We start from the raw sequence: 24,369 nt of genomic DNA on the forward strand, positions 1-24,369 counted from the left end.
TAGAGAGAGAGAGAAGCAAGAATAGCTTAGCTAAGTCGAGTGTCGAGTGCTGCAAACGCAAAGTGCAAATCATAATTAATTTTACTTTTGGTTGAGATTTTTAAAGTGCCAATCCATTATTCCTATTGGAACAGTGTTAATTTTGCGTACGTTTTAAGAACACCGACATCTGAAGAACCCTCCAAAATGCGGCTGTCAATTATCTCGGTTGTGATTCTTTATAACGCTTTGCTTGGTAAGTTGTTTGTATTAGACCCTAGCTTATAAGTTGAGGGGCGTAACCTCACACGATTCAGCAGTGAATTTATTTTGGATCCTTGGTATATAACTTAACCAAGGATATTATAAACCATCGCCTAACTTTTTAAATATCGAAATAGAAAAATGTAGGCCTAGCCTACTCTAAATTTGCCTCAGTGTGTCTAACTAGATTTACCATTATAGGCCTATTTAGTATGCCTAAATGTTGTCAGGTCAGTTTTCTATGGTACAAACCAAACTTGAGCATATGATACTATGCCTTTATATAATCCATGTTTAAGATAGGTATCTTATTTTTGAATAAGTTTCTATTTAAAGTATACTACATACCTAAGTTCAAGGTAGGCCTAGTTAATTATTTTGCTGAACTTGGTAAAGATGAAGGCAATAATTATCATACATAGGCCTAAGTTAACTTACTTGAAGTACAGTAAATTATGCAGGATATGGTGACCAAGAAATTCATAGTAATTTATATAGGCTATCATTTGAAACTAGATTTTTACCTGAAAACAATGGTGAAACAATTTTTCTGCTGTCACAAAAACTTAAGAATCTACGATTGTTTGAATTTTATTACTGTGATGCCTCGTCTGTTTTGCTCTGTCGGTTTGAAAGGATCGTCTAGAGACGAAGAAGAAACCTAAGATGTTTCTACAAAGAGGTCTAGATGCATTGATAAACTCAACTGAATGTTGATTATGAACTAGGTACTTAAGTTATACTTAGGGCCTAATCAGTTCTTATTTAGACATACTGGTACACTAGTACCATGATATGGCATTTATTGTATATGTTATTTATTTACACTTGAATCATTATGTACATTCTTATTTCTAAATGTAGGCTATGTATTTTCACGATTTTCACTAAGGCCAGAGCAATGCTATATTATTGTTATAAATGTTTTTTTCCATCTTGTTTTGTTGCATGAATGTAAAAATGGAGTTGTCCGTTGATATGTAAAATAAATAAACATGTGAGGTAGGTAAGTTGGGTGTTATGTGGATTCGTCACTGTGTTACCTAGAAGTGTTTTGAAGTTAAGTTAGATAAGGAAGTTAAAGTTTAGGTTATAGTAGACCCCCTCTTAACCGACCCTAATGGGACCGGACCTAGGTCGGATAACTCAAAAGGTCGAATAAAACAAGCAATCCCTAAAATCATAACATAATGAAGTGCTATTCATTTGGAATTATATAATCATTATTTAGAAGTCATACTTGCATTATTTATAAAATAAACTACTCTTATCTCCTTTTTCATATTGATAGAAAAGTCACAAATAAACACAAAACACAGTTAAGTCAAATAGGCCTACTTTCAGTGGAATATATTATTATAATACTAGGCAAGAGTCAATAAAATTCCTATTTTAATAACTTTAATATTGTAATGTATTAATTAATGCTTTCCAAATACATCGTAATACAGTACAGAACCTTTTGTCGAGATTAAAGATACAAGCGACCATTTTTTTACAAAACAGGACGTTTATTTATAGCCTCTCACTGGAGGCTCCAGGCACAAAAACTATCATGACCTTGGAGTTGTTAACCCCCTTTCCCTGCCTTCCTTACAAGTTGCGTTGTTTGTTTACTCCGGCGATAAGATAATCAGTTCTCAAAATCGTAACGCACTTTATGATGTTATAAATTTGCCGCACAGATAACAAATCAGATCAGATGTGCTCGAGCTACGAACGATGATGACAAACTGACAATAAGCTATGCTATATTTTTTGTGCTCAACACAAAATAGCTTATTGTTAGTCATATCCTGTGGAGATAGCGTATGGTTCAGTTCTCATCGCCCAGCGTGGGAGCGGAAATGCCGAGATTCCTAGAAAGCGGCGGTTAAACCGAGCTGCTCTCAAATCAAGGTCGGTTAAAACAAACTGTATTATTTTACGATCGAAGGCGGATAATCCGATTATCGGTTAATACGAGGTCGGTTAAGAGGGGGTCTACTGTATAATGAATGGAGTTGTTCAAATTCAAATAGTTTATTCAGCCACTAAACCATGGCCCCCACAAGGGTGCAACTCTGGTCCCCCTTTTTGTTTATTGAAGAATATTTTACAGCGGATCATAGATTTAAAATTCAAATAGCCTACATATAACTTAGTTATTACAAAATCAAGGTGAAAAATTAATATTACTTTAGATTTTAGGTTCAGTTATGAATTGGCGAAACTCACTCGACTTGTCAGATGTTATTAAATATTTTAGTGAAAACAATGTTAAGAAAGCTATGATTAGACCATAGACCATCATACATCAAAGTAAGGTTTTTTTAATCTATGGTAGTACCATGAAGGCTACATTATCAATGACGAAGGTAAACATGGACAACCTAATGCGGCTGTGAGTAGGAAATATCAGTAGAAAACGCTAAAAAACAAGATCAGCTTTTGAAAAAGGAACAGTATTTACAAGAAATGTTGATTATATCGAACTAGTATGTACATTGTGAGTATTACCATTAGTTTCATAATTTTTTGAGTTGGCTCTTTAAAAAAACTCTTTGGAAATTATGACTGTTAGGCCTATTTGTTATTAAATAACTCATGTAGGCATCCCTACTTTACAATTACACGATTTTGAGTAACATAAAATACATTAGTCAGATTATTAAATGAGCCAAAAACATTTGAATTGTTTTGCTCCTTAGTTAGTTCACAATCTTACTATTTTTATAACTTGAATTTTATTCCTAGTCAGTACAAGAAATCAAACACAAAATTGAAATTTACTTTCAGAAGCTTAAAATAAAAGTGGATGATTTACTTAAATTTACGCTACTTGTAATAATTTAGCAAGTACATTTTTTTATTATTGATTTGATTGGTCTTAAATAATTATTCCTTACTTACATTGCACAAATTTGTAAATGGTTGAAATATTGCCATGTACTATAGCATACTACGCGAACATAGTGGAAGGGGCCCCGAGCTCGATTCTGGTTATAGGGCCCTCAATCGAATGTGGGGGCCTTGCATTAAACATTACAGTGATAGGCTATGTCTAATATAGGTACATAATTCAATTAAATAAAAATACAATCATCGGAGATTGGTTAACAATAAAATCAAACCATGCTTCAAAGTTTAAAGACAACCAGCAAACAAAATTAAAGTTAAAAGTTAAATATACAAATCAAAACCATGCACATTTGGAGAAAGAAATCAATAATGCAGTAAAAAAACAACAAATAAACACACACCATGCATTACCTAGGCTAAATACAGGTGGATTTCTGTCTTAAAGAACTCACTAGAGTCATAGAAAGGTGTTTCTAAGAGCCAATTAAAGAGAACATTCATAATTATTTTACTAACAATAATTTATTTTCGACATATCGATTTTTTTTCAATCCGATATACCGATATTAACAAATTGAAACATCAGCTGCCAACTAAGATAAATAGACCTAATTATTGTTCAGTATCAACAAACAATTAAACAAATATATATATTGAAATAAAAACTGTTCTAAACCTAACCTAACTAACCAAACTTGCTGTAATATTTCAAAATACCGTTTGATAAGTTATCTCCCATATGCCTTTTCTGTTAAAAAACTGAATTTCGAAATGGTACAGCAAGTTTGGTTTGTTATATTATGTTAGTTTAGGCCAGTTTTATTTCTTAATCCATTACCTATTGTGAGTTATACATTATTTTTGCCTTAACAAGATTAGTTCTCAATTTGTAATTTAAATGCCAAAATGCGTTTGAAGATCCAAGATAATAAAACAGAAGGACTATTGATTGTAAGGGAAAACAAGAATATCGACATATCGAAAATAAATCATCAATAATAATGAATGTTCCCTTTAAGAGGAAAGTACCCCAATTAGGCCTACTTATAAAAGCTATGAACTTTTTAAAGGCATTTGCCTCACTTCAAGAGGCAAATGATTGAAATACTTGCAATCTGTAGTAACAGGGAAACAATTACAGTAATTGATTTACTCCTGTCGGTGCCTTACAGTGAAAATATAAAACCTATTTCTAGTGTTATGGCTATGTACATGCTGATTCCTTAGTAGGTATATTTAATTAGACTTAATTTCTAGGAGACATTGAAAAATATATACAGTGATGACTTTATTTTGAAGAAACAGTGATTTGGAGTGCGCGAGATGCTGGGTTCCACTAGGGACTCTCATCACTTTCTTTTGCAGAACAAGAAACTTGTCGACTTTAGGCGAGTGGCCCCAGTCTCAGTCCGTAAAGACAATAATAGAGTGGAAAAAAGCAAAGTATACAACACAAATGAAATATTTTGGCAGATAAAAACTCGGTCTTCTCAACACAAACATAACCCTGTTAAAGCCAGCACAGGGCTTTTTCGCTTGCATTTTTGAAAGTATTATTTATTGTTATAACACTATTTACAAAGTGCAAAAACAGTCTGGAGATAAGATAAATCAACAACTCCATTAATTATAACCTTAACTTTAACTTCCCTAATCTAACCTACCTTCAAAGGACTCAATACAGTCACGAACCCGTATAACAACCAACCTACCTACCTCACATGTCTTTTCCAACTAATAAAACAAATTTTAAGCTGTTCGAGAAGTTTGGTTGGGTTATGTTAGGTTAGAATAATGCCAATCAATCAAAATCAAGAACAAAATGAATTCCTTCTTAATTTTTCATACTCCAAACCAGTCCAAATTAAATATGTCTGACCCAGTGGTGTTTAATAATCTTGATTACATTTTAATCGAATATTTCATTTAGCCTACTTAAATTAACATATTTACTGTCTAATTGTGGGTTGTGAGGGTAATATTTACTGTAAAATGGCATATAATCAATCAATGAAATGTGACTTAGGCTATTAACTTTGATTTTATAGTGTAAACATTGATGTGCAGATCAACGTGCCTAATACAACATTAAAATAAAATTCAAACGATCGTAGTAGGGGCCTATATTAAGTTTTTGTGGCGGCAGAAATTTTTCTGCACCATTGTTTTCTGGTAAAAATATAGTTTCAAATGATACGGTATATAAATTACAATGGTTCTCTTAGTCACCATCTCCTGCATAATTATCGCAACATTTGTGAAAGTTTTAAGGCCTAACATGTCAACACTGTTTATTTACCTAGCCTATTTTATGATTTTTTAACAGTGTTCATAGTGTCCACAGTTTGTAACTTACAGTGTTAATAACAGTGTATTGAATAGGCTTTAATTAGGCAGAGGGTTTGGAAGATTCAACAGATTAGGACTGCAACTTATTGTTTTAAACCAAAAATCGGCTGCAAAGGTTCTCCACTCTGAGCTTGTAAACTGCGAGCTAGAATCAGATTTGACAATTTCAGGGATCCCATAGGCCTATCGAGCAAAACCGGCTTTCATCTTTTTTATCAGCTCATCTTCAGTCATCGTGAGCACATTTATAATTTCTAAATATCGTGAATAATAGTCTAGAACAGCAAAGTATTTACCATTCATAAAGTCCAAGTAATTGACAGTTATCATTTGCAATGGATAGTCAGGAGTGAGTGAACAACGGGGACTGGCGTCATAGCTTGATGCATTCACTAGCCCTAAATATACCACTCTAGTTTCAGGGTCTCCCGGTTCTTCTAAATGTCTAATTTCGTTGACTCTACTAACTTGTGTTGCTTGCAATTTTGATTTCTGATAGTCTACTTCTGGGCCATTCTGAAATTAAGTGGAATTTTTTGTCCCTCAATGTTTTCTTGTTTTCTACCCAAAAAAACTAATCTATATAAACATGATATTTTTTATGAAGCAAGAGTGTATTCAAGAGATCCCAATGTTATTTTATTAAAACAATTTTATGTTTAAGAGATAAAATCTGGAAAGTACACCCGGAATGTAACCACCATGGAATGTCCCCCCACCCATGTTATTCACTACACTGACAAGTGATTTATGAAAAAAATCATTGAATTATGTAACAAAATTCTCAATATCAGTAATAAAAGATATAACCTAGACTTAACACGATATTATAAATTTTACAAAAATATCTAATTAGCTTAATTTAAAGACAAAAGTTGTCCACGGGTTTGGATGTAACCTCCATGGAACATAAAACCTCTACAAATTCTCACTGGAGAGCAGCACTGTCCATTGTTGGAGTTTTGAGAAAGAAGGGGCAGCAATATTTAGGTTTCTGTAGATTGTTTTCTGCTCATTTTTCCTACTTGCTGTTAATAAACAGGATTTTATTTCTGGCAAGGCGAGTACCTTTTGTACTTGTAACCTCCATGTGTGCAACAAATAATGCATGTCATATGCTAAAATCTTCACTTTAACTTTTTATTTGGGAGACACCTGTTAGGCCCCGGGTACGATACGAGCAGCACATTTATAACGCTCATCAAATTTCCCTGGTTGTGGGAGTCGGTTTAGTCGAAAATGGCAAACTGTACTTACCCGCAAGACGTAATGCAACTATTGTTGCTATCTGAAAATTGTTCGCTCTTAAAGAAAAACTTGGGTTTTAGAAAAAAAAAAACTTAGCCCTTACTTAGTCCCACACTTTTCTGGTGTCTGAAGTGTTTTTTAAAACTTCCAAAATATTTATTATATATGGCTGGCCATTCCACAAACATTCCCTGGACTGCACCTCACGTATCAACAAGTATCGCACGTTTGATGCTATTTCCCTGTCATTTTAGGCTGAACTGAAGCATGACTCACCTGAGTGGTGAGCTGTGTTTTCGCGGAAATCGGTTTTGACTTGGAACCATAAGCGGCGCTGAGCCACCCGCCGCTCATACATATCGTGGTCACCCTCAACAAATTTACACGCAATTAAGTGAGACCCGATGTCAGAGCAGTGCCGCTCACCGCTCGTATCGTACCCGAGGCCTATTCTTGCAGAAAACATAAGCTCTGGATATATGAATCTATAGGTTAGGATTTATAAGTGACTGAACAGAAAAATGTAACCTCTATGGAGGTAACTTCCATGGATAATTACTATACATAATACAGCATATTATATTATATTCATTTTTGACCTCTAAAAAGGGTGAATATGTATTTAATTTGTTATTAGACTTTAAAAAATATATTAAATATTAATATTCTTTCATACAAAACCTAAAACAAATCTTGGGCAAAAATTTCACTTAATTTCAGAAGGCCCTTCTGCAACATTTATACCTTATACCATACATCCATCGCTGACCAGTAATGACTGGATAGATTTCGTCAAAAATGTTTAAATTTTTAATACTTTAGAAATGGTTAACATGGCAGTAGGTCATGAGATCCATTCATCACTTTCCTCAACAAAATATTCATTAATGAAATAGAGAGCCTTTAGTAGTTCCTCGACTTTCTTTTTAAAATTCCTGAGAGGGAGTGACTTTATGTCCTTGTCAAGATGGTTGTATAGCCTAATGCCAAGGACAGGATAGCAGTCTTTTTGCTTGCTCAACCTGCAGAAAGGAATGTTTAAAATTTCTCCTCCTCTCGTGTTGTAATTATGAAGTTGGTTTCTGCAGTACCAGACAGTTGTAAATAAATTTACTGTAAACAGTCACGACTCCCAAGTCACGGAACAGTGGTTTGCAATGTTCATGCCTTGCACTGGACGTTATGGCTCTTATAGCAGCCTTTTGAGTTTTTAGAATGGTTCTTGTCTCCGAAGCTTGCCCCCAGACAATGACACCGTAGCTCATTAGGCTGTGGAAGAGGCCATAATAGGCTAGTTTTAAGTAGGTATCAGTGACCAAGTTTTGTAGATTCCTTAGAAGGAAATTTGTTCTGGAAAGTCTGGTATCTAACTCACCTATGTGTTTATCCCATGTCAACTTGTCATCCAACCAAATCCAAGTAGTTTCACAGGTTGTTGTGGATTCTGATGTTTTAGACTGCCTATCAGTTCCTGGGTTCAGCAAAGTGTACAGTTTTGTCATAGTAATTACTTGTTGAATCTTTTAGCAGGGCATGGTTTGCGAGGGTGCTTTGGACTTCCACAGTCCCAGCATGATTCTTTCTGAGCTGTCTTGAAGTCAGATGCATTATTGTAAAATCTTGTGTTTTGTTTCTGGTCTGAATTAATATTGTAAATTGCTGCATACCTTTGTTGACTAATCATCTCCATATCCGCTGCTTGTTTGCTGATAAATTCCTTTTGCTTGCATTTTTGAATTGCCTTTTCAAGTGTTAGATTAGAATCTTCTTCTAATTGAGCTGATAAACTTTTGTCAATTATACTCACTACAACTCTGTCACATATTAGTTCATTTTTAGGTTCTTGAATGAACATTGTTCTGCCATTGAGCTTATATCAGCTAGAAAAGTATCGAATAGTTCATCTGGTTGTTGGGATCTTGAATTAAATTTTGCTCTTTTGTAAATAACGTTTCTTTTCCCAATGAATGTTTTCTTAAAAGCTTTTGTTACAGTTTCGTATGAGGCTTCATCATCTTCTGAAAGGTGCGCTGTTAAGATATCTTCTAGAATCAGGTCCCATGCAATATATCAAGCAACTTACCTGCTTTTCTTCAAGTTCATTGTCTAGTCCTGATGCAATTCTGTACCTTTCATACAGCTAGTACCACGTTTCCCGCTGCTCAGGATGTTTGAAATCAAAAGGTTGTAGAGGCTGAAACATGACTGCTGAAGTCCTATTTTGTTGAATTCTTGGTTCTAGATTAAGTAATAAATCTGACATATTGAAGAAAATATTTAATTGAAAATCGAATCAGGCAAATGGAAATTCGCTTTGTCTGCAGTTTCGCTGCGGTGGAGGTACGGTATTTAAATATACCTGTGTGAAACAAAATCAAAAAGTATATAAACTATTTAAAAATGGTTTATTATTACCTTATAGCTTAAAAATATATTCAAAGTCAATAGTTTCCCTAGCATTTCATGATAGGTTTGGATATGTCCGTGATTTCACCTATGCATGATCAGCCACTCATTATAATTGGGAGTCGGCTGTATCTTCTCTTACTGTAGAGAATTTCGTTGTAGCATAAAATATGATTAATTAGTTTATTTAAATATGTAACATGTTTTAGGTTCAGCTCAACGTACTCCAACTATTTCGTATATCTCACAAGAACAGATCAAGGACATTGGAGGAACCGTAGAGTTGGAATGTTCGGTTCAGTATGCTCAAGAGTATCCGGTGTTATGGATGAAGATTGACCGTAACCGTATCACCCAACCTCTACCCATCTCTACAGGCAGCTCTCTCATTATTCCTGACGGACGTTTCTCACTCAGATATGATACTGCCAGCTCCACTTACACCCTCCAGGTAGGTCCAGGCCAGATAACCTAAAAGGTTGAGAGAATAATTTTATAAAGAATTATAAAATTCTTTATAATGTTAATACTGTAGAAATAAATGTACTATTGTATAACCTTACCTTACCCCACCTTCTTGGCCATTAAAACCTAAGAAGGTTTTAGCCTCGCCTACGATGCCTCTCCACTCTTATCAATTCTTGGCTGCCTCAGGTGTAGGGTGTAGTGCCCAGGGCTGCTATATCCTTCAGTACCTGGCTCCTCAATCGCAGTCTCGTCCTGCGGAGTGCTATCCTGCCTTTTGGGTTATTCTAGTCCATAGCTTTTATTATCAATTTTATTTCCTCCACACATGTCCTGCCCTTCTCAGTCTCCTGCTTTTTATCTTTGCTATAACATCTGGATGGTGATACAAATCTCTCAGATCTCTACTTTTGCTAATTCTCCACCCTTCTTCATCTTGAATTGGTCCATATATTTTTCTCAGAATCTTATTGAAAAAAATCATAAGTTTATTTTTACACTCTTTTGTTAGTGCTCATATTTCCGATCAATATAGTGATAGGCACTGGAAGAATTATTGAGTCTTATTTTTATGGTTTTTATTAAATATCTCAGAAGCTATGTATTATAGCCACAAAACACGTCCATACAAAAATAATTTACATTAAATTTTAAACTAGAATGGTGTTTTTCTTAATAGTGGGGAGGCAAATGTAGTAAAATAATATTATTATACTAGCTGACCCGGCGAACTTCGTATCGCCTAAGTTATAGGTTTCCCCTAAGACAAATGGAGGTTCCTAAGACCGATGGAAAGAAAGTACCGTTACGTTTAATTTTCAAGATGATCTCGTTCGCATCGCTCAATCACGTCCTGGTTGAAGTTCGTTCGCTACGCTCACTCACCTTTAGGTTGGAGCTCGTTCGCTACGCTCACTCACCTTTAGGTTGGAGCTCGTTCGCTGCGCTCACTTGCCTTCAGGTTAGCTCGTTCGCTACGCTAACTCGCCTCCAGGTTGAAGTTCGTTCGCTACGCTCACTCACCTTTTGGTTGCAAATTAGCTGTTGTCATAAATGTAAAAGAAATAATAGTGCTGCACCCTGTTGGTAATCCTTGTAACTTTAATGCTATTGAACATCATAGAACAGAACCAACTTGTTTAATTGAAACAGCTGTTAAGATTCATTAATTCCATTTCTCATAAGGTTAACATGGGAAACTCCAGAGTCACTGGGGCGGAGCCCTTTTAAGAATTTCGAAATGGGAAATAGTTTACGTCCGATTCGCATACCTACAGAATTTACACACCAAATTTCATAACGATCGGTGAAGTCGTTCCGGAGGAGTTTGCAGACAAACACTGTGACACGAGAATTTTATATATTAGATTATGTCAAATAACAAAGTTGGCTCACCCCGAAAGGTAACCGGTGAACACTATGCTAGATGATATTGTATAGTAGTAGAGATGATATTTTGACCGGTGTTCACTCTGTATGAGTGGGACTCTCTTTTCTGGACGCCATTTTCCAAAATGGTGGATGTCAACGTTTGATCTTTGAATAACTCGAGCAAAAATGATCCGATTTTGATGAAATTTTGTATAAACGTTTAAACTTACATTTATTTGAATGAGTTCGAGAACCAGCATGATAACTGTCACTCTAATGTATTTTCTGTGCTATTCCGTTGCATTTGTTAAGAAGTGCAAAAACTTTTGAATTGGCATATAATAACAAAGCTAGATTATCAGGCACATCTCAGATTCGCACGATGCGTTAAAATATTAAAAGTATCGTTTTATTTTAGTTTTTTTTCTCCATGAATTGTATTTTGGCGGCCATTTTGTGGGATCAAATCAAATTTTAAGTTGCAGATTTAGTTTCCCCACCCTTTTAAACATTAAAAACGATATACTACACACTTTATCTAGCAAAAATGTTTTTAACTATTTTTCTCTGGGAGCGATTATTATTTTAATTTAAATACCATAATATCAGGAATACATATGAGGACATAGAAATACTAGAGCTAAAAGATCCGAAATGGCATAAAACAAGTTGCTATGCCAGTTTTTGCAATAAGAGCAATATTGATAAACATAAACTACGGCATGAAAAGTCTGTGGAGTTGTAATAGTCCGGTAATTAAAGAGAAATATATAGTGGAGGTTCAACAAAATTGTTTCAACAGTTTTTCGACGGATTTCATTACTTTTATACCTCCACACAACAACAAAAAAAGTCTACCAAAATCCGACTTGGTAATGTACCTGATATTATGGTATTTAAATTAAAATAATAATCGCTCCCAGAGAAAAATAGTTAAAAACATTTTTGCTAGATATAGTGTGTAGTATATCGTTTTTAATGTTTAAAAGGGTGGGGAAACTAAATCTGCAACTTAAAATTTGATTTGATCCCACAAAATGGCCGCCAAAATACAATTCATGGAGAAAAAAACTAAAATAAAACGATACTTTTAATATTTTAACGCATCGTGCGAATCTGAGATGTGCCTGATAATCTAGCTTTGTTATTATATGCCAATTCAAAATTTTTTGCACTTCTTAAGAAATGCAACGGAATAGTACAGAAAATACATTAGGGTGACAGTTAAAACGGATCAGTGTATTTATCATGGAGGAAACCCCAACTTTAAATGCTTATATCTCCTGAACCACTAGGGTTAGGAATAAGTGTCAAGAATAAAATACCCCCGTCACAGCGAACCTGCAGACTAAGCGAATTTCCATTTGCCTGATTTGAATTTAAATTAATTCAATTTGAATAAAATTAGGTTTAACGAGTACCTAGGTTTGCTGCTACATGGAGGCTAATAAAGTGTGAATGTTAGTAGAATATTAATATTAATAGTTTAGTATAAATAAATAAGTTTACCAAGTTTGATCAAAATATATCCATAAACAAGCAAACTACAAGAGTTGACAATATCCTCCATAAGAATAACATGGAAATTTTAAATAACACCTTTTTTTTCTCCGTAACCAATAAGGGTACGAAAAACGTTAATATAATAAATTATTTCTTTTTTTAAGTTCTTTAAAATGGTTTAGAGAGAAATTGGAAAATGTTGTGCTTTGGGGGCAAAAAATAAGAAAATCCCATTTTTACCCCATAAAACCCCCTCTCCCATGGTCCGATCATGCTGGTTCTCGAACTCATTCGAATAAATACGTAAGTTTAAACGTTTATACCAAATTTCATTAAAATCGGATAATTTTTGCTCGAGTTATTCAAAGATCAAACGTTGACATCCGCCATTTTGGAAAATGGCGTCCAGATAAGAGAGTCCCACTCATACAGAGTGAACACCGGTCAAAATATCATCTCTACTACTATACAATATCATCTAGCATAGTGTTCACCGGTTACCTTTCGGGGTGAGCCAACTTTGGAATTTTGGCCATTCGCCTCCCCACTATAATAAGTTTTTCAGTTAACGTTACAGAGTTACAAAGGCTTAAAAGTGGCTATAATCCAAATAAAATACTGAGCAACTAACAATTTTTAACTATTAATCATATATTATTACAGATTAAAGACATCCAGGAAACTGATGCGGGCTATTACCAATGTGCAGTAATAATCGCGCTCAACAACAAAATTCAAGCAGAAGTAGATCTGCAGGTTCGTAGACCTCCTGTGATATCAGACAACTCTACTCGATCAGCTATTGTGAGTGAAGGACAGCAGGTGACTTTGGAGTGCTACGCAAGTGGTTACCCTCCTCCGAGAATATCTTGGAGAAGAGAAAACAATGCCATTCTCCCCACTGGTGGATCAATTTACAGGTAATTCATGAGTCAATGGAATAGTAAAGGTGTAATGGTACAGTAAAACCCCTTTTGACCAAACCCCATTACAGTTTTAACAAAGGCTTAGTTTGTTGACTGTGATGGTTATTTTGTAGGCCTAGCGCCTGTACCGGTATTGTGGGTTTAGGTTAAAAGTGCTTTTAGACCACCCAACTCTAGATATAAGCCTATTAAATAATATGTTTTATTTTGCAAATCTGTTGTTTTTGATCAGTTTTAAAATACTTCCAAACTTGGGACAACAAGAAACACAAAATTGTTGTTGTTGCTGCACAAAGTTGTTTCTTGGGATTAACAAGAATTTATGAAAAATTAGTATATAAAACCAACAACTTAAGGTAGGCCTACTTCTACATTCTTGTAATAAACTAAGTTTAATCCAACTTTCACTTATTATTTACACACAAAAAAAGGTTAATTATTCACATCAACATATAAATTTGATTTAAGAAATCAAGGCAAAAACAAAGGTCCATTCTTCAATTTCGAAGAAACTAGACGGACAACGCTAAACTACATTTTAAACTTTCTCATCTCGTTGGAGAAAGAGAAAGACAAAAACAAAATTAAGTACGAACCACCGAACATACAAACAATAACAAATAAAAGCCCTTTTTGGTTTACTGAATGAATTCTTAGCTGTTAGTCAGGTAGCCATGTAGTCTCATCCATAAAAAAATACATAGGCCTACCCGTTAACTTGAAAATTGAAATAGTAGTCTTGCGCAATGTGCAGTGTTGCCATTTGTCACGGTGGTTACAGATCAAATGCAATATGATTCGTCAAAATCATGAGTAACTTACCCCAACATTTAACCATTGGTAATAAAAAATATTAATAAATTCATTCAGCCAGTTACTGGACTGAGTCAATCAGTTAGAATGAACTTGACTGAGTTTGAGGTTTGAGACGTACATTCAGCGCTGTGCTAGCTGATCTTCTGTTTATGTTGCTTCTGTATTTCCATAGTTCATACGAAACAAAGTCAAATGAAGAACTCTATGAATTAAAAAAATAATCTTGTGACTTGTAACTATTATTAATGTTTCTAATAATCAACATCAGATAAGGAAAGGATGGTTTTAAGGTACTGTAATAATTTTGTTGAGTCAAAATAAATCATTTATTTGATCCAGTCTTTATTAAGCTTGCCTTCTGTCTTCTGCTTAAAGAATGTGGATTGGTGGAGCAATTGGTGTCGATGGTTGCACCATTCTATCAGCTGACGATAGTGACGACAACTTAACCATCAAATACTGAAATAATCATCCCATAGCCTACTATTGATAATATTTCATGATAAATATGCCCTTTCAAATAGCCTTAAGTGAAATAATCATCATGGTTGACATTTTGAATTTTGTAAATGAGTAAATAAAAATATAACCTATTAACTTGGTACCGAAGATATCGGTACATACATTTCACCATTCTTTGTCTCGGTTCCTTTCCCAAGAAGCGGTGGAACCGACATTTGGCGTTAAGTACGGACCCATCACTACTTTTAAATTATATAGGCATTATCAAAAATTGAAATTGTTTCGTCTTACACCTTCCAAACATTTGTCGAAACAACCTTGGTAAGTTTGGCTAAAAATATGTTCAGCCGTTATTGAGAGATAGTGTTAGAAAGTTTGCATTGAAGCCAATCCCAAAAAGCTTTGTTTCGCTCCGTTCCAAAAAATAATTAAGAACAGGCAACAACAAAAAAACACATGTTCCTTCTTCTAATAGACGCTAGCGACTGCGTCTCCATCTGCTTCAGGAGCAGTGGTTTGTGAAAGACGCTAGCAGCTAAGTTACAGACGCTGGCGGTTGTAGCGATAGACGCTTCGTACAAAATAGACTAACCTGAAACAATGCAAAGCAGTGGGCGGCGATTGACGCGGAGTTGCACTGGATCGAGCGATTGAGCGTTAGACGTAACAGCCCCTTCTGGCAAAACAGGCCTTAACCTCTTAAAGTCCACTGTCGCGTATATGTGACGTAGGCCTAGTCCTGCCGCCGGGCAACAATCGCGTATACACAACCATGGCCCGTTCAAAAATAAAAATAAAATAAATAAATAAAAATAAAATCAATTATAAAATACTATAACTAAAATTTTATATATAATATGTTTTTATAATAAACATATAATAATGCTAAAATCTAAAAAAAAACACGGCCCAGGCATTTATATGGCTCAGACTTTGAGAGGTTAAATACCCTACTTTTGGGAGGTAAGGAAACTCCTCACATTTTCAAGTGACCTCCTAAATACATTTATTTACCTTCCTAACCTAACTGGTGTTAAAAAAAACACCTAGGTTAGATAGTCTAATTAATTAGGTAAATTTAGATATACGGTCATTTGAAAACTGTAGAAGTTTTCTTGCCTCCTGGTACGTAGTGTTTTTAAATCACTTAAAAATAGAAAAAGTGTATCAATTTTTTCCTAAAGATTAAAAACATAGTCCTTCAGTGGTTCCCAGATCCATAGCCAGGCTATACTGTATATAATCCATTGCGTTACAGAGGACACGTTCTGAAGATAAGTGCCATCCGCAAGGAAGACCGAGGTACATACTATTGTGTGGCAGAGAATGGAGTCGGCAAGGGCGCCAGACGTAACATTGCAGTCGAGGTGGAGTTCTCTCCTGTGATCACCGTGCCCCGACCGCGCCTAGGTCAGGCACTACAGTATGACATGGACTTAGTCTGCCACGTCGAGGCGTACCCCCCTCCAGCACTCTCATGGATTAAAGATGATGTTCAGCTTTCCAACAACCAACATTACTCGTGAGTAAACCAAAATTACTGGAGGTGTGCTGCAGACGTAAACTGGTGTATGGGGTTTATAACCATTATTTTTCTAGAGACCGTTCTATTTAACCACAAAAGGCTCTGTTGCTAGTGGTTAATAAGGTAATTTTGATCTAATATCACTTCTTTGAAATTACTCTAAATTTGATATATTTTACTGAAATTTATAGTTATCATCTCATACCTATAGTGTTGCTATTATTTTGTTGTGACCACAGATAAGTCAATTTGCCAAATGGTATCAAAATATTTCTATACAAGCAAACCACAATATTTAATTTATTCTCTATAAGAATAACATACTAAATTTAATTTAATTTTTTTTAAATTTTCTCCTTAACCATTAATTGTAAAACCACACTTAAATATAATAAACTAGGCCAATTTGTTTTTCTTTCTTTTTTTCGCTCTACAAAACAATTTGTGAAGGAATAGCAAAATTTTATGTTTCGAGGGGAAAAAATGGAAAATATTATTACTTCACCTTATACTTTATTCGAACAAGATCACAAACCAGCATGATTACAGTATATGGGAAAGGTGTTTAATTTTAATATTCTTGTAGTTCTTGTGAGTCAACAGTAACCTAATGTTAGACATATCTCTACTTACCAGTCATGTATTCTTATTTGGCATTTGGCAGGATTTCTCACTTCGCTACTGCCGATGAGTTTACTGACACAACTCTCCGTGTGATTACTATTGAGAAGAGACAATATGGCAACTATTCCTGCAAAGCCGCCAATAAACTAGGCACTGCCCAGGCTTGGGTTCACTTGTTTGGTAAGTTACTATGAACATGTGTGTTTTATATTTTTATTTTGAGTGTTTATATTTATATGTCTTTTTAAACAAATACAGTAGAACCTCTTTAATCCGAACCCCTGTAATCCGAACGTCCACTAATCCGAACGCCTCATTGCTGTGCTCTATACACAGTACAGTAGTTTTTTTATTGTATCTATACTGTATTTATTGATATACGCACCGTAGTTATTTCAATTGTAATGTATAGTAGGCCTACTGTTTATTCCTTATGTTTACTACTGTATTAAATAAACACTGTATTTTACATTATAAAGCATTTTTCACTTTTCCCTAGCTTTGCTATGTAAAAACAACAATATGTTCTGTAATCCGAACTATTCAATAATCCGAACTACCCCCGGTCCCAATTAGTTCGGATTAAAGAGGTTCTACTGTATTTGTTTTATACTTGTCAAATAGTGTTTCTTCTAAAGGACCAAAAACTTTTTATACTGAACTAGATGTTTTAGACTCCATTTTTATGCTGTATTTGTAGGAAAAGATTTCAGTGAAGTTGCTAACCGCTCATCAGTGATGTTGTTTGAGTTCAAGCAAGGGCCATAAAATTGCTCTTCATAGAACTACTTTAAAACCGAACAAAAAATAGCCCTTGGAAAAACTTTCTTTGTACTAATCTCTGAAGCGTGTGTTGTTAAAAATGAGTGTTTCTGATATGTAAAAAATCTTACGCCTTGGACAATGTATGCTTCAAAGCATACATACTTGTTTTTCAAAGAAAATAAAAATGCTTTCTAACACATTCAATTACCCTTTTTTGACCGAACTTGAAAATGTAGATTTACTTTTTTAATTTAATTAACACACTCCAATGGTTTACAATGTATGATATTTCCCCAATTATTGATAATTATATAATCATAAATTGTATTTTTGAAAGTACACACAAAAGTTTTCCTAGGAGTATGAGTATGGCTTTGCTTTCATTTTAAATCAGCATTGATACACCAATGACCTACTTTTTGTGGACACAATGTAGGTTTTAAGTTTGTAAGTCAATAAATAGTATTATGTAGTTATATCCTTCAAATATATAACATGCTATGTTTTGTATGTAGACTTCCATTAAGTGTTAAATACAATTTGCATGTTTATTGTTATTGCTCTGAATGCTTGCATCACTCACTTTTTCATTTGCTAGAATTTGAGTAGTGATAAACAATCCTTTATAATCTAGTGAATTTTGTTTATCTTCAGTTAATTGCATAGCATTATGATTCCCTGTTTCGCTTTGTAATTTAATTTTGAGAGAAGTCTAAACCATCATTTTTGTTTTGAAGCTGATCATAAGTATGGATAACTTATTTTCCAGTTAAGCTACTGGCTGTAACCAAAGAAAATACAGTTTATTTAGATAATCTATCTTCCAAAGTTTTTGTCCATCCAATAAATTTAGACAAGTAAATTTGTATGGCTGTTGACACCTGTAATTTATTTTACAAAATGCCATCAAGGTGTTGATGAAATCTTACCATTTAGTCTACAGTAATAAGTCCCCAATCAGTAATTTATCGATAATAGGTAATGAATCAACATCAGTTTCAATTAATTAGTAAAGGAAATCGGGAATGTTAAAGGAATGGTTGACAGTGCTCTCTTTAAGGAATCCCTTAAAACCCTTTTTTCATTTAGTAATAGTCATTAATTGTTTTTTGTGATTTTTCTGTAGATTGTTGATTTTTATAAATATTTTCAGCAAAGTAGTCAATAATTACTTATCTATATCTAGTCATAGTTTGGTAATTTGATAAATCAACTGCATTTAAGTAGACAGGTTGATCAACCTGACAAATTGATACTCTATTCTCAATACCGACAACATTGATCCTTAGGAGTAGTGTCACAATTAGCTCTCGTTCCACATTTTTGAAATACATTAGTTAAATGCATTATGTGACTAAAATGATGATCTAAAAAAAAGTTTTTTTATATATAAAATGGTGTGATAAAGCTTAAAGTTTGGTTCCAATAGTAGTTTTTAAAATTCAGGAATTTGTTTTGAATTCTCCTGGAAAACTTCTTGAATTTTTCAAACCAGATTTAGTAGACACCCTGCTACAAATTTAACTTTGGCTTGGCATATGATATTTAAAATTAATATACAGTTAAACCTTACTAACTCGACAATTCGTGGTCCCAGAGGTTGTTGAGTTTGGAGGTTGTTAAGTTATCCCAAAGCCAGCTAGACGTGCACCATCTGTTGAGTGTCGAGTCTCCCGAGTGTCAAGTTATTTAGGTTTACTGTACTAAGTTTTAGCAACAGAAAGATAGTACAAAATAAAAAACGTATCTATTTGTGATGCAGCTGCAGGATACATGTTGACAAAATTAATGGCTACAAAATTCAATTTTTACAAGTTTTCCTATCCACTGCGAGGTGAACTGGTATTGGCATCACATTTTTAACAATATATTCTATATACTGATAACAATGTCCAAGAATTGGTTGGATCGAGAAACGGTTAGAGAATTGACACATGCATAAATTTAAGGAATGGTCTTTATTAAGTATGTAAGCATGTAGTGATAGTGTAGTGATTGTGCTTGCTTACAGAGACCGTTATCCCCGTTTGCCCTCCTGCCTGTGGACAAGCTCGCTACTCGGCCGCTGTGCCTATTGCGCCTTCCACCGTATTGGTCTTCTTATCTATTTTCTACATATTTTTCAAGTGGTTTGTATTTTTTGTTTTGTTTCTAGTTTTAAATTTGAATCACCTTGTTTATTAATTTGTGTTTTATTGTAGTTGAAATATAAGGCATGTTCAAAATTTCCAAGTAATTATTAGTGTGTTTAATATGTGAATTGACTTTTTTTATGTCCGCACCTTGAATAATTTTGTATAATTTTTTACTTATTTCAAATTATTTTTACTGGATTTACAGTAGACTCTCGCTTATCCGGATCAGCCTTGTCTGGACTCCCGCTAGTACGGATCAGCAATCGTGATTTTTTTTAGCGGCACAGTACAGTAGAAGCCTGATTATCCAAGCTAAACAGGACCGAGATTACCATGGATAACAAAAAAATGCAAAATAACACGGCGGTAAAAATTATTACCAGTAGAACTGCATTTGCTGATGTGCATTTGCCCGGCTATCAATACTGTGGACCTGGAACAAAATGAAAAAACTGCTCGACTCTCGATAGTCTGGATTTTTCGTAATCCGGACCGAACGTCTGCCACATTAGTCCGGATGAGCGAGAGTCTACTGTACAACAACTGTGATCAAAAAAATTCCTTCCAAAATATTCCTAACCCACACAACTAACTACAGAAGCAAAAACAATGGTGTATATATATGTGTGTATATACAGTTTACAATTTTTAGTCTATGCAAGTGAAATGTTTTGCGCCTGACAGACATTTAAAACGGTGCTTGTTAGAGTCGGACTTCATTTCATTTCAAAAATCCCAGAGACATTAAAATTTTTCCTTTTTATTTTCGTCCAAACATACCACAATCCATACATTCAAATTTTCCACCTGTCCCTATAAAAAAGAAGAAGAAACTATAGCTCAAGATAGCCATCTACTAAGAAGTCCCCAAACAGTATGTGAGATTGTGAGGTATCTTAATTTTACTCATTTACATATTTTGCTACCTTACAACTGCTATTTCCTAGATTACATCCACTGTCAACAGTGCTAGAACTGTAACTGCCAGAAATATCAGTCAAATTGTGTTCCTTTTTTGTGTTCTCCTAACTTCCTTGGGTCTTTTCCTTTAGATTAGTTCAGGAGTTAGTTGTATATCCTTCCTTTCTCCTTAACAACATTTTTGAAAAGAGGGTGGAGTTCAGCTAGCTTTCCTGAAACAATTGGGAGTCAGGGTCTAATGGACAAACAATGTAAAAAAAAATATATATATAGCCTATACTAGTGCTAGTTGAACTCTATCCCTTTCTAGTTAATGTATAGTAGCCTACTTTTTGTTTGTTTCAACACCATTGTGGTTATTATACTTTTTTTTAGAATAAGGCACAAATCCTGTTTGGTAACTATCTGCCTCTAACTATTATTTATTTCATTCTTTCACAATTCCATGGTAATACTCTTTAAAAAGTACAGTGGAACTCCAGCTACCCGAATTACCGACTATCCGAATAGCTTACAGAAAGAATTTTTTTAAGACTTAAATCCACAGTAATGAGTATTGTTATTAAAGAAGGCAGCGTGATCTCGGTGAAATCCAAAACTTCTCCCACAGTTGTGTAGACATAACCCCCTCATCATCATCCCCTGGTCACGAAAACATCACCATCATTTTGGGTAATAGCCACAAAATGGTAAATATATCTCACGGTCGTGTGGACATCATCATCGTCTCCTGTGGTCACAGAAATATCATTACCGTTTTCCGTGATCGGGGCCTAATCTTGAATATCCGCGGTTGTGTAGACATGATTATCTTCTCCTGCGATCATGGAAACCTCATTATTGTTTTCCGCAATCGCGGCAAAATCATGGACATCTTCCCTGACCATGTAAGACATTATCTTCGTCTCCTGCGGTCATGGGAAATCATAATCGTTCTCCACCATTGCCAAGTTTGATTAGTGGTTTCCCCATGCATGGGGGGGAATAAAGCCAATCTGGGGAGTGCAGTGGTTAGTGATGTGATGGAAGCAGATATATCCAGACCAACCTCAGAACAAAAGGAGTCTTTTTTAGCTTTAGCTCAACCCAACCAAAATGTAATGAAAACAAATTAGCTTTAAGTATTTACCACCAAAATATTAGAGGTATAGTGTCATCATTAGAACCGTTAGATGTAACTTTAACTGAACTTGATCCTAGTATAGTTGTCTTGACTGAGCACAAAATGTTAACTTCAACTTTCCCAAGACTAAATATTAATGGCTACAACCTCGTTGCCAGTTTTGGTCGCAAAAAGTCTAGAGGTGGCGGGGTTGTAATTTTATCAAAACCATATATTCATTGCAAAGAAATTGTTTTGTCTGAAATCCAAGACCTTATATCTGAAAATATTTTTGAATGTTGTATGATAGAGGTAGATAAGGTAATTAAAGGCGGTAAATTACTCATTATTGGTTGTTACAGGAATCCTATTAAACATAATGAAGCAGAATTTATTCGCAGACTAAATATAATGCTTGAAGTTTTCAATTTTAAATATAAACACGTGGTTTTCATGGGGGATATAAATATTGACTTATTACAATTGAATAATAGTAATAGTAAAATGTTATTAAACATTGTAGTAGCAAATGGATTTAAGTCTCTGGTTGATTTTCCAACCAGGATTACTGAATCAACTGAAACAGCAATAGATCATGTTTTTACAAATTTAGACAGCCAATTTTATAAATTAGTCGGTATTAACACACAACTTTCAGACCACGATGGACAAATTCTAGAAATTATAAATAAACATAAAAATCAAATGTTAAATAATTCTTCTCAATTTTATTATGAATTCAAAAGAAAATTCAGCGACTCCAATATTGAACAATTTATTAATATTTTACAAAATGAAACTTGGTTAGATCTTTTCTTATCACCGGTTGAAAATAAGTATGACATATTTCATAAAACTTTCATTGGTCATTTTAATGAATGCTTCCCTAAAACTCTTTCAAGACAGCACACTAAAAAGAAATGGATTTCTAAGGAACTTAAGACAGAAAGACAGGAAATTATTGATTTAAGTAAAACAGCGAGAGATATTAAATCCAAAGTTTTGTTGGACAAAGTTAAAAAAATGAACAAACATTATAAAGAAAAATTAAAATCTTCAAAAAAAGAATATTACAAAAAGAAAATTAGTAATTCTAGTAATGTTAATAAAACATCTTGGATGATAATTAATTCTGAAGTAGGAACTGGCTCTTTAAAAACTGAAAATATAAATTTAAAAATAAATGATTATGTTTGTTCTGATCCTTTATTGATTTGTAATCAGTTCATTGATTATTTTGCAAATATTGTGGATGACAGTGTCTTGTCGAATCTAGAGAAAGCCAGAGATGATCATAGCAGTAGTAATACTGGGAGTGAGATACTTCCATGTGACAGGAAATTTGGTTTTAGCTTTGTTGATGAGAAGGACATAGATGCTATTATCTGTAGCCTAAAAAATTCTTTCAGTATGGGGTATGATGATGTCCCTGTGGTACTTCTAAAAAAAGCGAAATCAGTCTTACTAAAACCTATTACTCATCTTATAAATTCTTCCTTAATTTCAGGTATTTTCCCCAACAAACTTAAGATTACAAAATTGAAACCACTCTTCAAAAAAGGTGACAAGAAAATTGTATCAAACTATCGCCCTATAGCATTGTTACCAGCTATCTCAAAAATTTATGAAAAAGTAGTTTATAATCAACTGGTAAATTTTTTGGAAAAAAATCATCTATTTGAGGACTGTCAACATGGCTTCCGCTATGGTCGGTCTGTTATTACAGCTGCCACAGACTTCATTGAATCTGTTATAGATAGTCTAGACAATAAAGGTAAAGTTGCGGGTTTATTCATGGACATTAGCAAAGCCTTTGATTCAATATCACATGATTTATTAATTTTGAAATTGAGTAAATTAGGAATTAAAAACAATACTTTAAACTGGCTAAAATCTTACCTTCATGATAGAAAACAGTTTGTCGAAATTATTTACCATAACAACAAAAATTATAAAATCCCTTATCGTTCCGATATTACAGCAGTTAAATATGGGGTGCCACAGGGATCCATTTTAGGTCCCCTTTTATTTATTTGCTATTTAAGAGTCTTCCCTCAGCTTTCTGATTTCAGTAAACTTTGTCTTTATGCTGATGACACCAATTTGAAAATCACTGCATCAACCGTTGCTGAATTAGAAATTAAAATTAATTCCGACCTAACTCTCTTAAACAAATTTTTTAATGCCAACAATTTGCTTTTAAATCCTGAAAAAACTAATATTATTTGTTTTAAAACTCGATCAGCTCAAAATATAACTCAACCTAATGTTACCATATTTGATCAAAAAATTGAGGTTAAAGACAGCATAAAATTTTTAGGATTAGAAATAGAAAGTACACTTAAATGGAACCGTCATGTTGAACAATTACTCACTAAAATTTCTTCTGGCCTTTATGCATTGGTTAGGTTGAAAAATTTTTGTGAAAAAGAATCTCTAAAAGTTGTTTATTTCTCTTACATCCATTCAGTGATATCATTTGGGCTATCTCTTTATGGTGCAACTACTAAAGAAAACTTAAACTCTATCTTGATAATGCAAAAAAAAGCCATTAGAATTATTCGTAATTTACAACCCAGAACTTCAGTTAAAGATTATTTTAAATTAGAAAACATAATGACTGTTTATGGAATGTATGTTTTTGAAACTGTTTTATCCATAAAAAAT

The 24,369-nt window shown here is 34.1% G+C and overlaps 1 protein-coding gene across 1 annotated transcript in view; it reads left to right on the forward strand.

Annotated features, from left to right (window-relative positions):
- Positions 1-24,369, forward strand: part of LOC128998115 (lachesin-like) — a 29,551-nt gene continuing 5,182 nt past the window's right edge. Inside the window, exons 1-6 of the mRNA XM_054424114.1 lie at positions 1-235; positions 9,297-9,538; positions 13,090-13,346; positions 15,889-16,152; positions 16,820-16,959; positions 19,556-19,673. Coding sequence (XP_054280089.1) covers positions 187-235; positions 9,297-9,538; positions 13,090-13,346; positions 15,889-16,152; positions 16,820-16,959; positions 19,556-19,673 — 1,070 coding nt within the window. The 5' untranslated portion in view covers positions 1-186. The remainder of the gene's footprint in view (positions 236-9,296; positions 9,539-13,089; positions 13,347-15,888; positions 16,153-16,819; positions 16,960-19,555; positions 19,674-24,369) is intronic.

The sequence above is a fragment of the Macrosteles quadrilineatus genome, unplaced genomic scaffold, assembly GCF_028750875.1.
Source record: "Macrosteles quadrilineatus isolate MER2022 unplaced genomic scaffold, UCM_ALF_1.0 Scaffold_7__1_contigs__length_78375512, whole genome shotgun sequence".
NCBI lineage: Eukaryota > Metazoa > Arthropoda > Insecta > Hemiptera > Cicadellidae > Macrosteles > Macrosteles quadrilineatus.